General features: G+C 39.1%; 1 protein-coding gene across 1 annotated transcript; it reads right to left on the reverse strand.

The window, feature by feature from the left end:
* Window positions 1-4,506: 4,506 nt before the first annotated feature.
* FGF20 (fibroblast growth factor 20) lies at window positions 4,507-8,377 on the reverse strand. The gene is made up of 3 exons (XM_075189405.1): window positions 7,548-8,377; window positions 5,906-6,009; window positions 4,507-4,984 (listed from the first exon to the last, which is right to left on the reverse strand). The coding sequence occupies exons 1-3, from the start codon at window positions 7,822-7,824 to the stop codon at window positions 4,739-4,741; spliced, it is 627 nt and encodes a 208-aa protein (XP_075045506.1). The 5' UTR covers window positions 7,825-8,377; the 3' UTR covers window positions 4,507-4,738.
* Between the last annotated feature and the right edge of the window lie 5,466 nt (window positions 8,378-13,843).

The following is a 13,843-nucleotide window of genomic DNA, read 5'->3' on the forward strand; positions in this document are numbered from 1 at the left end:
AGAAGGCCTGACTCGCAATCTCCGCTCCAGTTCATCCCAAAGGGGTTCAATTGAGTTCAATGGGGTTGACGTCAGGGCTCTATGTGGGCCAGTCAAGTTCTTGCTCACCAAACTCATCAAACCATTTCTTTGTAGTCCTTGCTTTGTGCACTGGGGCACAGTCCTGTTGGAATAGAAATGGGTCTTCCCCAAACTGTTGCCATAAAGTTGTAAGCATAGCATTGTAGAAAATGACTTGATATGCTGAAGTATTAAGATTGCCCTTCACTGGAGATAAGGAGCCTAGCCCAAACTCTAAAAAACAGCCACATACCATTATCCCTCCTCCACCAAACTTCACAGTTGGCATAATGCAGTCAGGCAGGTAACGTTCTCCCGGCATCCACAAAACCCAGACTCTTCCACCTGACTACCAAACAGAGACACGTGATTCGTCACTCCACAGAACACATTTCCACTGCAGTCCAGTGTCGGTGTGCTTTACACCACTGCATCCGACGCTTGGCATTGGTCTTGGTGATGTGAGGCTTGCATGCAGATGATCGGTCATGGAAACCAATTCCATTAAGCTCCAGCTGCACAGTTTTTGTGCTTATATCTTCTTTTCGGCAAGGTGAAAGGGGGCCTCTATAGTGATTAAATATTATTGCTCTGGATATTTTTAACCATGGCAACTGAATAACGTTCAACTGCTATGGTGATAAAATAATGGTATGTCGTGACTAATTTTTGCTAAACCAAACCCCAACTTTTGTAATTTCTTTAATAAATAGGCTGCCAATTCTTAACAATGTTTTGCCAAATAAAAGATTTTTCCAGGTAGCATGTATGGGTCAAAACATTTAATCAAACTGTATAATAAATTTTCTAATAAAACTTATAACAGCGATGACAGCAGAACATTGCCACAATGTAGCTGTCTGTGTGTGTATATATATATATATATATATATATATATGTATAATAATCATTTGTGACTAAATGAATCACTCCTCAAAGTATATCAAAAATACAACAAACTGTTACACAAATCATTGGCACAGATGCAAATATACATGTAATTAATCATTTACCACTATAACACACTTGTTATAAGTAGGTTTATTTTTTTCTATAGACGTTTGATAAAACATGATGGGGAAAACTAAGTCTGAGTAGAAAACCCTCAACTTTCTTTCCATCTCCTACCATAGCGTGCCCTCATACACTGCAAGGAGTACCGCCTTTAGTGGCCACAAAACTGATTTTTTTTAAAAAAAATAACCCAAACATTTTATTTTTAAAATAACAAAAACATATTTTCTAAATAAAAAAAAATCATTCATTAGAAAATTGCTTTGATGATTCACCTGGGAAGTTTTAGACAAATTTAAGAACAGAAAATGGACAGCAAATGCCTTACTCTGGCTATTGCTAATCCTTTGATATAGCCCAAGATACAGGTAAAGAACTTCATCCTTTTAAGCCAGTATCTAGGATTTAAAATTTGAAATGCATAAAATGAAAGGAGAACAGCTTTAAAGAAACAAGAAGAGACATGTTTAACTGCACATGACAAAATATGTCTTGGCGAAACAAAGCAATTGTAACATCTCTCGCCTGTGAGAACATTTATCTAGAAGATTTCATGTACTCCGTTTGGTTAATTGTTTTGCAAGCAAAGTACAAACAATATTTCCTTCCTTCTATATATGACCTTTGCGGTGCTTAAAGGATTTTATAGAAAAGCTGTCATTTCTTGTCTCTGTGACAGAAACACTTTTCAGATATAGTACAATCAATTGCATAACCTAGAGCTCTCCTTCAGAGAACTGTCCGTGTTATTCAGTCATTGGATAACCTATAGAATTGTATGCACTTTCTTGGGAGAGCTTGGCAATCTAGATCACGTTGTTACCTTACAATTAATAAATGAGAGCCAGTGTTTTAATCAGGGGCTTGCTGGAAAATATTAGCCCAGGGGGAGAGACTCAGCTTATGAGCATATTAAGAACATTTTAAAAGGACAAAAACACAGGAAGCCCAGTGATCCAGTCCAAGGTAGTCCATTATGCCCCCATGGCCTCCAGCCCAGCCAGCCAGCCCCTGAAAGGCATACATTCATATTTATTTCTATCTTAAGCTTGTCCAAAACACTTGCATTCAAATTATTTTTAAAGTGCAAACACAAGGGGTCTACTTAATAATTGGTGAAGAGCCAAAATGCCAGCACAACTCCAAAAGATTCTTACTGTTTTTTCTTATTTAACAAATGGTTAGTGCTGGAGAACTCACAGATTTCTTTGGCATTATCCTAATAACCGGCATTTACAGCTGTCCCCATAGACCTATATGGGGACAGCAGCATTAGGCAATTTGTAAGCTGCTCAGGATAGAGTTACTTGCTTTTTCAACGGGAACCAGCTGAAGACCTTCCGACTTTGCTGCATCCCTCACTGGTGAAAGCATAGCACTTTCTCCATTCGTCGGCAGCATTAGGCTGTCGGTGGAGAGATAGAAAAACGCGTTGTGGTGGAGGTTCGTTGCCGGGGCTATCCGTGCAGCCTCGGCATGGTAACTCTTAGCAACGCTTAATTATGTATCACTGCGATTTGCAGCGATACATATTGATATTGACCATGCTGGGTCATAAATAGACTCCTTACTGTAATATTGACACAATGTATGATAATGTTATACATGGATAAATGAAGAAACAGATACCATTTCACATTAGGGGTTTGACAGGCTAATGTCATGCATACCCTGTAGTGAAAACATGGACTTACACTAAAATAAGAGTACATATAAAGAGTACTTATATAAAAGATTTTCATAATCTTCCAAAACATTCAAAAGTTCATACCATGTCTATATCTTAAGATGTGTACCATTATATCTGATCTCTAATAACTACTAAAACATTTATTTTATATATGGCAGCATGTTGTTTTATTACGTCTATTGGTGCTTAAAAGCATTGTACGTACACCCTTTGCTTCAATGACCGCCTTTTAATTAGCCTTGTTGACAACCACTGACCAGCCCAAGGTAGCCTTGGGAAGGGGGGGGGGGCAGATGCCACCCCCCCTGAACCCAGCCCCTAGCACTAGGGTCATTGGATTCCAACCAAGGCCCTATCCATGTGGAGTTTGTATGTTCTCACCATGCTTGTGTGGGTTATCTCCCACACTTCAAAGAAATTTTGGTAGGTTTATTGTCTGCAACCCTGTGTATGGGTCTGTGTGGTAGGGAATATATATTGTGAGCTCCACTTAGGCAGGAACTGATGTGAATGGATAAATATTCTCTATAAAGTGCTGCGGAATATGTAGTTGCTTTATAAAAAAATTCAAAACAACACAAATATCCCTGTATAGCACAGAACAATCCTGCAACTTTACAAACCTCACCACCACTCACTTTGATATGCCTGGCCAGCCAAGTACAACCGAAATCTTTAGCAGTGAATAGTCATTTTGACCTGATTTTGTCTTTCATTGCCAGGGTTAGTGCTTTTTTCTTAAATTTATTTTTAACAAGTTTACTATTAACATTTTCAAATTATTACGGACAATATTTTATAACACAGTTTACCAAGTTAAAGCAAACATGTGATTGGTTGCCATTGGGTACAGTACCTTTTTCTGTATACCCATTTTCATATTTGTATGATGTGATTTATCTACAACACCACAAAGGAACATTATACAGGCTTTGATATCTCTGTGCATTAGTTAAAAGGAAACCTGTTGAGTTCCGTTCAATTGATATTGTTGCCAAAACAAATCACATGACAACCTACCCAATGTGCTGCCAAGTTACAACCTTATCTTTGGAGAGATATTAAAAAATAATGTTCTTTAACATTGGCTGGAATGACGAATCACAGTCAAATGAATCAGGTGGTAAACTCCCAGCTGCATTAAGAATAATTAAGTATATTTTTAATATCAACAGGTGTAGATATCAAGGCCAAACAGAAAACAATACCAATCCTTTCATTTCAATGTGTGTTTTAATACCTTTGTTAATGGACAATTAGACTGTTACAATTTTAAGGCGTTGATATACATTTTAGGAATCCAATAACCTCCTTTCGCTGTCAAATATACAAGGTACTCCGACAACAAACTATATTAATCATTATCATGGAAATACACTGTTTCCAAAAATTATTTTGTCAAGTCGCCAATAATTTGGAATGTCACGAAAGCACATGGTCAGTGAGCGCTATGTTCAGTCTATAACCACATCAGTAAAAAATAAAAAATTTAAATAAATAAGTATAAAAAATAAATATATATTTATAGATATACGCATATTAAGTCCACAGATTGGAAACTGCATAGTTGGAGGGAAAGATGTATGTCTAGAGGGAAGAATTGAACTGCAGTTTGTTTTTTGATCAGTTGTCATTTAAAAGTCTCACATCTCAATGATGTGTGGGCAATATTGGCATACTTTAATTTGCCCTTACTATGCTCTTGACAGTTTCTCTGGAGTGGGATATGCCATGCCAATGGTGTTTTCTAAAAGGCCACGTAATTCCGTATGTGAGAAGCACTGGAATCTTGGCTCTATGTCTTATCCACCAGATACTGCATCCTCGTCTGTGATGTAGATGGTCCTTATTATGACTATCGCGTTTCTTGGTCCTAGTCATCCAAGACATCAGTGACTTTAGTCCTTTAACCCCACTTTTCCTCATGAAAAGCGCAGTTTTAGTATAGAAAACCTTCATGTTTTATGCGACTTCTCAGCTATATCCCATAACATCTTTATAGAGTTGAGGCACTTTTTCAGGATCCACTGGTCTGGGCAGAAAATGGGTAAATTTCTGATGTCTCTTAGCCCGTGCTCCGTCTCTTGGAGTTCCATCTTTATTAAGTGCTACAAAGTATCGTCTCCCAGAGTCCCCATGCTTGTATAAGTTTGATGAGTAAGTATTATACCAATTTTCTTCAAATTGTTCCCGGAAAATGCACTCAGAAGTCAATTTCTCCTATTAAAATACAAAGAAAGAATATAAAATTAGGATAACTTGTAAGATGTATTCACTGTAAATAAAATTAATAAACCTTCCAGCCAAATACAAGGCACATTAACGTAATGTAACAGTTGCAAAATTGCAGTTTCCGTAAAAGAGTAGCATCATCAAAATTGTGTAACATTAAATCTATTTGAACTTTACAGTTTAATTGGAAAAACAATGCAGGTATTAAAATATTTTTACTGATCTTTGATATAACATTTTTAAAGAAGTGCAGTATATGTTCTTAGCCTGCAAAGGTCACTGTTGCAGTTGTTGTCTATAGAAAGTATTTGGCCAATGCCTAAACCTCTTCAGGCACAGCAGTGAAAACAGTGACACCTTCAGGCTGAAATAAGTACTTTACAAATGAATTAATATGTGATAGTAATGGCTTATTCACATCAGCAGGTATTGCACTACCACTAATGTACATGAATCAAATAGTGGTATAACCTCTCTAACAGGGTTCTAAAGTATAGGAGTTATACAGCCAATAGACAGCTCAATTCTATGACAGCATTTGTATTGAATGAATGGGAAATTTGTTTTCAACTTCTATTCTATTAGATTTTCGGTGCTGGTTGATATAATAGCCTAGACAGAACTAAAGCTAACTCAAGCCCCAACAATAAAGTTCAAAAAGGTTGTCATTCAAAGCATATGTGGAATTAGGATTCCTTTGTCTCGTGAGCTCTTCTTACAAAAGGAATAATTGTAAAAAAAAAATAATCAGTATTTGTTTGTACTTCACTAGTAATGTGTTTATCCATAACTACAGTGCTTCATTTAAACAAACTTCAAAATAATTTTTCAAAAATGATCACTGGGAATGTACAAACAAATGTTATATTCACATTGGTGTTTAGTGTATAACAAATAATAGTTACATACAGATCCAAAAAGTTCTCCTTTATCGTTCATGCCAAGGTACAGACCACTGTCCACTCCTCTTATGCTGACCAGACCAATGGCCACGCTGATGAATTCAAGAATACCTGTTCATCAATAAAGGAATAATGAGTCATTTGAAGGATCAAGTTTAAATAACAAAGTCCATACAAAAATGATCACTAATACTACAATTATAATTAATTATAACTTACAAAAAAGTAGGAGGATATCAAGAACACCTGGTAGAAAAAAATTGCCACATTTTTTGAAAGCATTCTATATGTATATATGGATTTTTAAATAATAAGGGACTTGGAAAGTGAACTAGTGGAATTTATGGTGGTATTTTGTCTTTATTGTGCTATTTTTTTTTTTCAAGCACATCTTAAAAAAAAATAACAATAAGCAGGTGAGTCAACCCAGCCAGAGACCACATCAGAGGAAGTTCAGTGGAGAATAGGGGCTGTATAAAGAGAGCTATATGAAAGGGCAGCTACACATGTTTGATCTCTACCTAATACTTCTTGCTAAAAAAAATTAATCATGTTTGCATACAGTACAACATTTTTCTCACTTCATATTCCTGCACAGCTGAATCTGCACACAATAACATTGCTCATTTTCTCAATTTTAAATGACTGTTACCTTTAATATTTTCACGGTTCGAAAGATTAATTAACCCTTAGTCTGCCAGCAGGAACTATGTGCTGTCTAGCATCAAAAAGAGTTAAGAATAATTGATATTTATTAGGCTGGCTATGGGAAAGTGATAGAAAACGTTTTAATCAGCTTTACAGCAGCTAAATCAATACAGGGGCTAAAAAGTGGTTATCAACAATAGTTGGTTTGTTCAGATAAAAAGAACATTGAATAAATACCCTGATCATTATTCACTCTTCCTGTCAGATAAGCATTTACATCCTTGCCTGTCCTCTGCGTGGAAACATAGTTATAGGAGAACTCGGAGGTGCCAGTTACATGCCCAATGTACAGGGCAGAGGGGTAGGTGGAGATGTACCCACTTTTATTAGACGGCTCTAATCTGTTCTTTCAGAGTGTTTTAGGGCTGGATTCTATTCATTATAAAAATAAGTTTTCAAACTGATATTGTAATGGAAGTAAACAGCTCTGTGTTAAATGAATACACTCTCCGTTTATTGATTATGGTAATAGTGCAATTTATATTTTCCTCAACATTTATGTTAAAGTGTATGAAAAATTAGACATGTCATACTATTCATAGAACACCATTATGTAATACATGAATTGCACAAATATATACGGCAATGTAGCCTTAAACGTAAGAAAGGTGTAAGTCAAACAAAATAAAATACTATTCTCTCAACGCCTGATACAGTAAATATTCAATGCTGAAAACATTGCACTAGGATGCTGTAGCTAAATTGTATAGTTTGTTTAGAAATACACCTGTGCTACTTTGCAGAATTTACTAATCTGTTATCTAAATAGGGTACAATTCAGTTAATTATCACTGTACACATAATATAAACCAATAAGTGCATATCATTTCTACGGATCTGAGAGGTAAGACTTGACTTATCCGTTTGGAGTAGATCTGATGTCAGCCAGATTACGGTAAACGCTAGTACTAGAAAGTTGCCACCAGCTAATGGGTACGTACCGAAGCGGCTGTGATCCTGACGAGTGCCTTGGACGATGCCGTCAGGTAATATCTGTAGGTGGAATCCCGTCCTACAATAGAGCTGACGGCGGCGCAAAATGCCCTGGAGATGCGCCAAGTCGGAGGGGGCGCTGCGGGAGAGCCGATCAGATTGCCCCAGAGGATCATTGAACAACAGAGGGTTGTCCCTGGCAGGCGGCAGCAAGTAATGAGAACCAACTTGTCCAAAGGCGTCAAGCCCGGCTAGAAAGCTCCCTACCTCGGGCACAGGAGCCATGTGTGAGCAGGTGAGTACAGATACAGGACAGTCCACGAATTGACAGGGTATAAGTTTCCCTGAAAGGTCTTAGTTAGGGCACAACCTGTGCTGGCTCTTCCCCAAACGTCCCTAATGTGTGAGTGAGATGGTTGGAGACGTTTATGTACAGACAGTTTGTATATTGGCCAAGTTGACATATGTTAATGAAGCACGTTGTAGGACGGTGAGTCTCAAAGCTCCCTCTTCACACTTCGCAGGACTCTGTTTAAAATGTGCAAAGTGTCTCCTTTCCAATGCAGGCCCATTCACATGCAATGTTAATCATAGCCATGATCACCATAATCCACATTTCCCTGCAGACTCTCCAGACTGAGCCCAAAGGACATGTTAGGGCTTGGATATGTTCGTTAGCTACTCGGCGAGATGCTGTAGGAGGTTGATCTCTTCTGGGATGAAGTGTTGGAGGAATCTCTTGCCGTGATCCGAAGATCAGATCCTAGAGGGGCAGCTACACGCGAGAGCACCCAGTGGGGCACGCAGCAGGAGAGAGCAGTGTTCTGAGTTGCAGGAGGTCCTCCTAATGCATTGCGTGGACAGGTGCAATGAAAGGTAGAGAGGGAGAGGGGGCGTGTGCTACAACTAAGACCTTCCCAGACACCATACAAAGGGAAAAGCCAAAAACACCAATAAAACAAACGTGAATATCACCTCGTAATGCAAGGTGTTCTGTTTCCTTCTCATCTGTTACTTGCATCAGCAGCCATCCCTGGAATTTAATATTAGATAACAGAAATGGATATAGTCAGGTGGCGATTTTTAACAAATCAAACTACAGAGAAGTCCGATTATTGATACTAAAAAAAGTAAAGATTAGTTCAGTGAAGGTATAACTGCACTGTTCTTGTATTACTTATAAATGCAGCACTCTCTGACAGTAGACACTACTATTAATACGTCGCACTGATTTATGTTGTCCTTTAACAATATACTAATTATTCATTTATTAACGTTAAGGTGGGTTGTCAATGTGTGGCTCCCGAATAATATACAGTTTAATGACTGGTGTGCTGTCAGATGTGTCTTTGTAGTTGTATCTTAAACGGGGCACCGTGTTTACCTCTCCTCTGGGGTACATCAGGAGAAAACTAAATTATACATATGGAGTTCTATTTTTGAAAGAATTTAAAGTGATTGCTTTTAGTTGTCCATTGTAATGCATGCGGAATAAAAACTAACATTACCATGTTATACCTATTAGCATATGGGTAAGTATAAGTCTATTGTTGCACATACTGTCACTTCTAATTCCATCATATAAATATATCTCTATTTTCTAATCACACATTTTAACTTGAGTGAGTTGAATACACATCTTAGTTGCTTTTCAAATTAATGTTTTACAATTCTGTCACACACCAATAAGAATATAAACCATAACAGGAAAGCAATATTACATATGTCTTTATTATACAACAATATACCAGAGGGCAGCAGCCATATCTATCTATCTATCTATCTATCTATCTATCTATCTCAAATCTATGGAAGTATTTCAAATCTATCTATCTATCTATCTATCTATCTATCTATCTATCTATCTATCTATCTATCTATCTAACACCACATTTGCAAAGGACAGTAAAATAACTAAGTGTAATGCTAGATAAGAGAGATCAAATAGACTTTCATTTGAATGCTGTATGGAGTGTTGGTAGTAATTATAGAGCAGGTAATGTTACACCTTTCCATCCTTTCAATACTCAATAGTGCACCTGAACTATAAACTGACTCATTTAAAGCAGCAATTCCCTCTGTGTGACTGGACTAGCTCACTAACAAGCTGTAAACTGATAAACCATCCCTCAAAAATGTTTCAGGTTGTCATTGGAATAGCTGTAACAGATATATGTTACATTATTTACCTTGCAAATGACAGGATTCTGTCATGTGGTGGTATCTTCAATACAGTATAGTGGAGATTTCAAAGCACATCTGTGTCAACATTATCACATCAGTGTAAAACACCAGCCAATGAGTTTGTGCTTTGAACAAAATCTGCTTAATTGCTCTGTTAATTCAAAGACACTCAGATCAAAGTTATTGCTCCCAAGCGCAGCAATTTCTCCAGTGCTTTTGTATCCAAATGAATAGAAAGTGTAGATTTGTAGCCATTTATAACTCACACCAAGGGATTTTTATTGATATTGCTCCAAATAAAAAATAAGCCTTAACACCACTTCAATAAGGTGACGGCCACTGGATGACTTTCTGCAGTTGAGTGCTCATATCACCTAAAGGGGCTTGTCTGCTAATGATATATACGGTAAGACAAGTTGAGGTTATTAGTTAATTACTTACAGTGAAACAATAAATCCTGTGACTATACAGTGAAGCTCTAAATTGTAAGGTAATACCAGACTGATCTGATCTGATATCACAAGAAGCATTTCACATATAAGTGACTGGAAGTCAGTGTACATCTCTACTGCCTATGTTATCTTCACCCAGGCAACATCCTTTAATTCTTCCTAAATTATAAATAAAACAGACCATTTGAATTAGGCTGGGTACACACTATAGAAAATTTCTCCCGATGCGATATCATTAACGATTTTACCAATGACAAAGTCTTGATCAGCATGCAGATTCATATATACACACTATACATATTTTACAAGATTTACCTTCTGATCTGTGCCCTTCATCTGTCATAACCATCAGCTGAAAAGATTGTGACTCTGTAATAGAGATGGGCGGGTCCGGTTCCCCGAGAACCGAACCCACCCGAACTTTGGGTATCCGAGTACCGAGCTGAGCAGCTCGGTACTCTCCCGCCCGTTCCGAATCCAAATTGAGACCGAACGTCATTGTGACTTCGTCGGATCTCGGGGCTCGGTTCTCGCGATACTTCAACTTTATAAATACACGCCTCCACAGCAATCCATCGCCATTTGACAGAGGGAGAGAGCAGGGTGTAGTCACAGGCTGATTAGAGCAGGGACAGAGAATACAATATTGTTCTTGCAATTGCTCTAACCAAAATCGCTAGAGAAGAGGAGGATAGAGGTTTATTATTTTTTGTTAATATTTGGCACTCCCCAGTGCTTTTGGGGTGTCCCCCATAATTGTGCATAAATATTTCTGGCTGTCAAAAGTCATATCTGTCAGCAATATCTACCAACTAACTTTTAGCACTCCTCGGTGCTTTTGGGGTGTCCCCCATAATTGTGCATAAATATTTCTGGCTGTCAAAAGTCATATCTGTCAGCAGTATCTACCAAATCATTTTTAGCACTCCTCAGTGCTTTTGGGGTGTCCCCCATAATTGTGCATAAATATTTCTGGCTGTCAAAAGTCATATCTGTCAGCAGTATCTACCAACTAATTTTTAGCACTCCCCAGTGGTTTGCGCTCAGAATGGATTCAAACCAGTCCACATATGATCAGAATGAGCAACCAGGCTCTGTCACCAGTCCTGATGTTACTGTTCCCAGTACGTCATCTGGCCAAGGCGATGTCAAACAACAGAGTGTTTCCAAATAAGTGCAAAAAACAAAAACCCCCAAAAAATTTACTGTATTGAAGCGTAAAAGAAGTGTAACTGAGCAAAAAATAAGTAAACGATAAAAAAAAAATTGCAAGCATGCCATTCTACACACGCAGTGGAAAAGAGAGAATGAGGCCTTCACCTTTGGCTATTAGTGGCAGATCCCAAAAAGTTACCCAGCCTACAATTGGTGCACAACTACTGTTACGCGTCAAAGCCGAGCTGCAAGATAACAGTGAGGCATTAGAGGAGAATGTTTGCTCTGATTCACAAATGATAACAATCCCTGTGGAGAGTCCATCCAACAGTGGGATGTCTAATCGTGAGCATTCTGCTGATGTGTGCCTTAATAGCCCGAGTGTAGCCGGTGATACCCAAATTGAGGATGCCACTTTGGAATTAGAAGAGGATGAGGGGGAGATTTGTGTAGGCGACGAGGGCGCTAATGAGGATGTTGATGAGGATGAGGTTGTTTGTGTAAGTCCTGCACCAGTGGCAGCAGTTCTGGCACGTGACAAGAAAAAGGCCATTGTCATGCCTGGGCATAAAACAAAAAAATCCACTTCTTATGTGTGGAATTATTTCTACCCAAATCCAGACAACAATTGTATAGCCATTTGTAGTGTATGTCAAGCCACAGTCAGTCGAGGAAGGGACCTTAACCATCTCGGAACCTCGTCTATGTTACGCCATTTAACGAGAGTTCATGGCAAAGTGTTGGGAAAAGCTGAAAGTTCTTCCCAAAAAAATACAAGCACTCCATCATCAGCTAAGACCCCCCGCTCACCAACATCCCGACGGCTACAAAATACACCCACCACACCATCCTCATCAATATCCTCAGTAGCGCTCGGAGTTAGTCCGGCATCCCACTTAAGGCTGGATGACTCCGGCACTATTATTGATTCCTCTGAAGAAAGCGTTAGTCCCACTGCTGCTGCTGTTGCTGCTGCTGGGGGTGAATCGTCATCCCAGAGGCAGGTCAATAAAATGAGCAGTCCTACATTTCAGCAATTAACTGTGAAACAATCATTTGCGAGGGGAAGCAAATATGACAGCAGTCACCCAGTCGCCAAGCGAATAACAGACGCAATGGCTGCAATGTTAGTGTTAGATCTGCGTCCAATCTCCACAATAAACGCAGCTGGTTTTTCACAGTTAATTGAGGTTTTGTGTCCGCGTTACAGAATTCCATCGCGACACCATTTCTCCCGTAAAGCAATTCCACAACTATACCAAAAAGTGTGTAAAAATGTAGAGATTGCGCTGAAAAATGCCATTCTGCCCACTGTTCACTTAACCACAGATATGTGGACAAGTGGAAGTGGCCAAACCAAAGACTATATGACTCTGACAGCCCACTGGGTTGGTCATTCACCTTCACCAGCAGGAACAGCAGCAGCATGTACACCACTACGTAACATTTGTCACAGGCAGGCCACTCTTTGTATCACCGGCTTCACTAACAGGCATACAGCTGACAATTTGTTACGCAAACTGAGAGATGTGATTGATGCATGGCTTATACCACTCGGACTCTCCCCAGGGTATGTCATTTCTGATAACACCAACAATATAGTGCGAGCATTACAGCTGGGTGATTTCCAACACATTCCCTGTTTTGCTCACACCATCAACTTGGTGGTGCAGAGCTTCCTATGAAATAATCGTGAGGTGCAGGAGATGCTTTCGGTGGCCCGTAAAATTTCAGGCCCTTTCAGGCATTCAGCCACAGCATGGCGGAGATTACAGCAGCTCCAATAGCAGTTTAACTTGCCCTGCCACCAACTCAAGCAAGAGGTGGTAACTAGGTGGAATTCCACCCTGTACATGCTTCAGAGGATGGAGGAACAGCGCAAAGCCATCCAAGCATATTGCACAAGCCATGATATTGGGAAAGGAGGGGGGATGTATTTCACTCTTGCACAGTGGGGAATCCTTTCAGTGCTGTGCAAGGTGCTGAAACCATTTGAAGTTGTGACGTGTGAGGCGAGTGCAGACTCTGCTTGTTTGAGCCAAGTCATTCCTTTAATTAGACTATTGGAAAAGCAGCTTGAGAAAATGAAGGAGGAGCTGAAAGCAAGCAATTCAGCAAAGTATGTTGGCCTTGTCGATCAAGTACTTAATTCGCTTCACAATGATCCTCGAGTTATTAAGATCTTGAACTCGGATCAGTACGTTTTGGCCACTGTGCTTGATCCAAGGTTTAAAACCTACATTGAGTCTTTACTTGTAAATGAGCGAGATGTGAACTTTTGCAAGGAGCTATTGCTCAGCAAGTTGGCCGCTGAACTGGGCCTCGGCTTGACGACGTGTCCTCCTTCACTTTCTCAAGCTGCTGCTGCTCGTAAAAAATTAAATTTCCAGAAAAGAAGCAGGGAAGACGCAGGGGGCAGACCAGAACAATTTAACATCTGGGCTGGTTTGAAGGATTTTTCAAAAAAATGTGTCACTTTGCCCATAACTCCATCCAATACGAGTATAAACATG

The sequence above is a fragment of the Mixophyes fleayi genome, chromosome 1, assembly GCF_038048845.1.
Source record: "Mixophyes fleayi isolate aMixFle1 chromosome 1, aMixFle1.hap1, whole genome shotgun sequence".
Lineage (NCBI taxonomy): Eukaryota > Metazoa > Chordata > Amphibia > Anura > Limnodynastidae > Mixophyes > Mixophyes fleayi.

Excerpts from the sequence above, each read along its gene's own strand:
- FGF20 (XM_075189405.1), bottom strand. The coding sequence starts at position 7,824 with ATGGCTCCTGTGCCCGAGGTAGGGAGCTTTCTAGCCGGGCTTGACGCC. Across the intron at positions 6,010-7,547 it reads TCAGGATCACAGCCGCTTCG|GTATTCTTGAATTCATCAGC; the intron begins GTACGTACCCAT and ends ATTGATGAACAG. Across the intron at positions 4,985-5,905 it reads AAGGAGAACTTTTTGGATCT|GAGAAATTGACTTCTGAGTG; the intron begins GTATGTAACTAT and ends GTATTTTAATAG.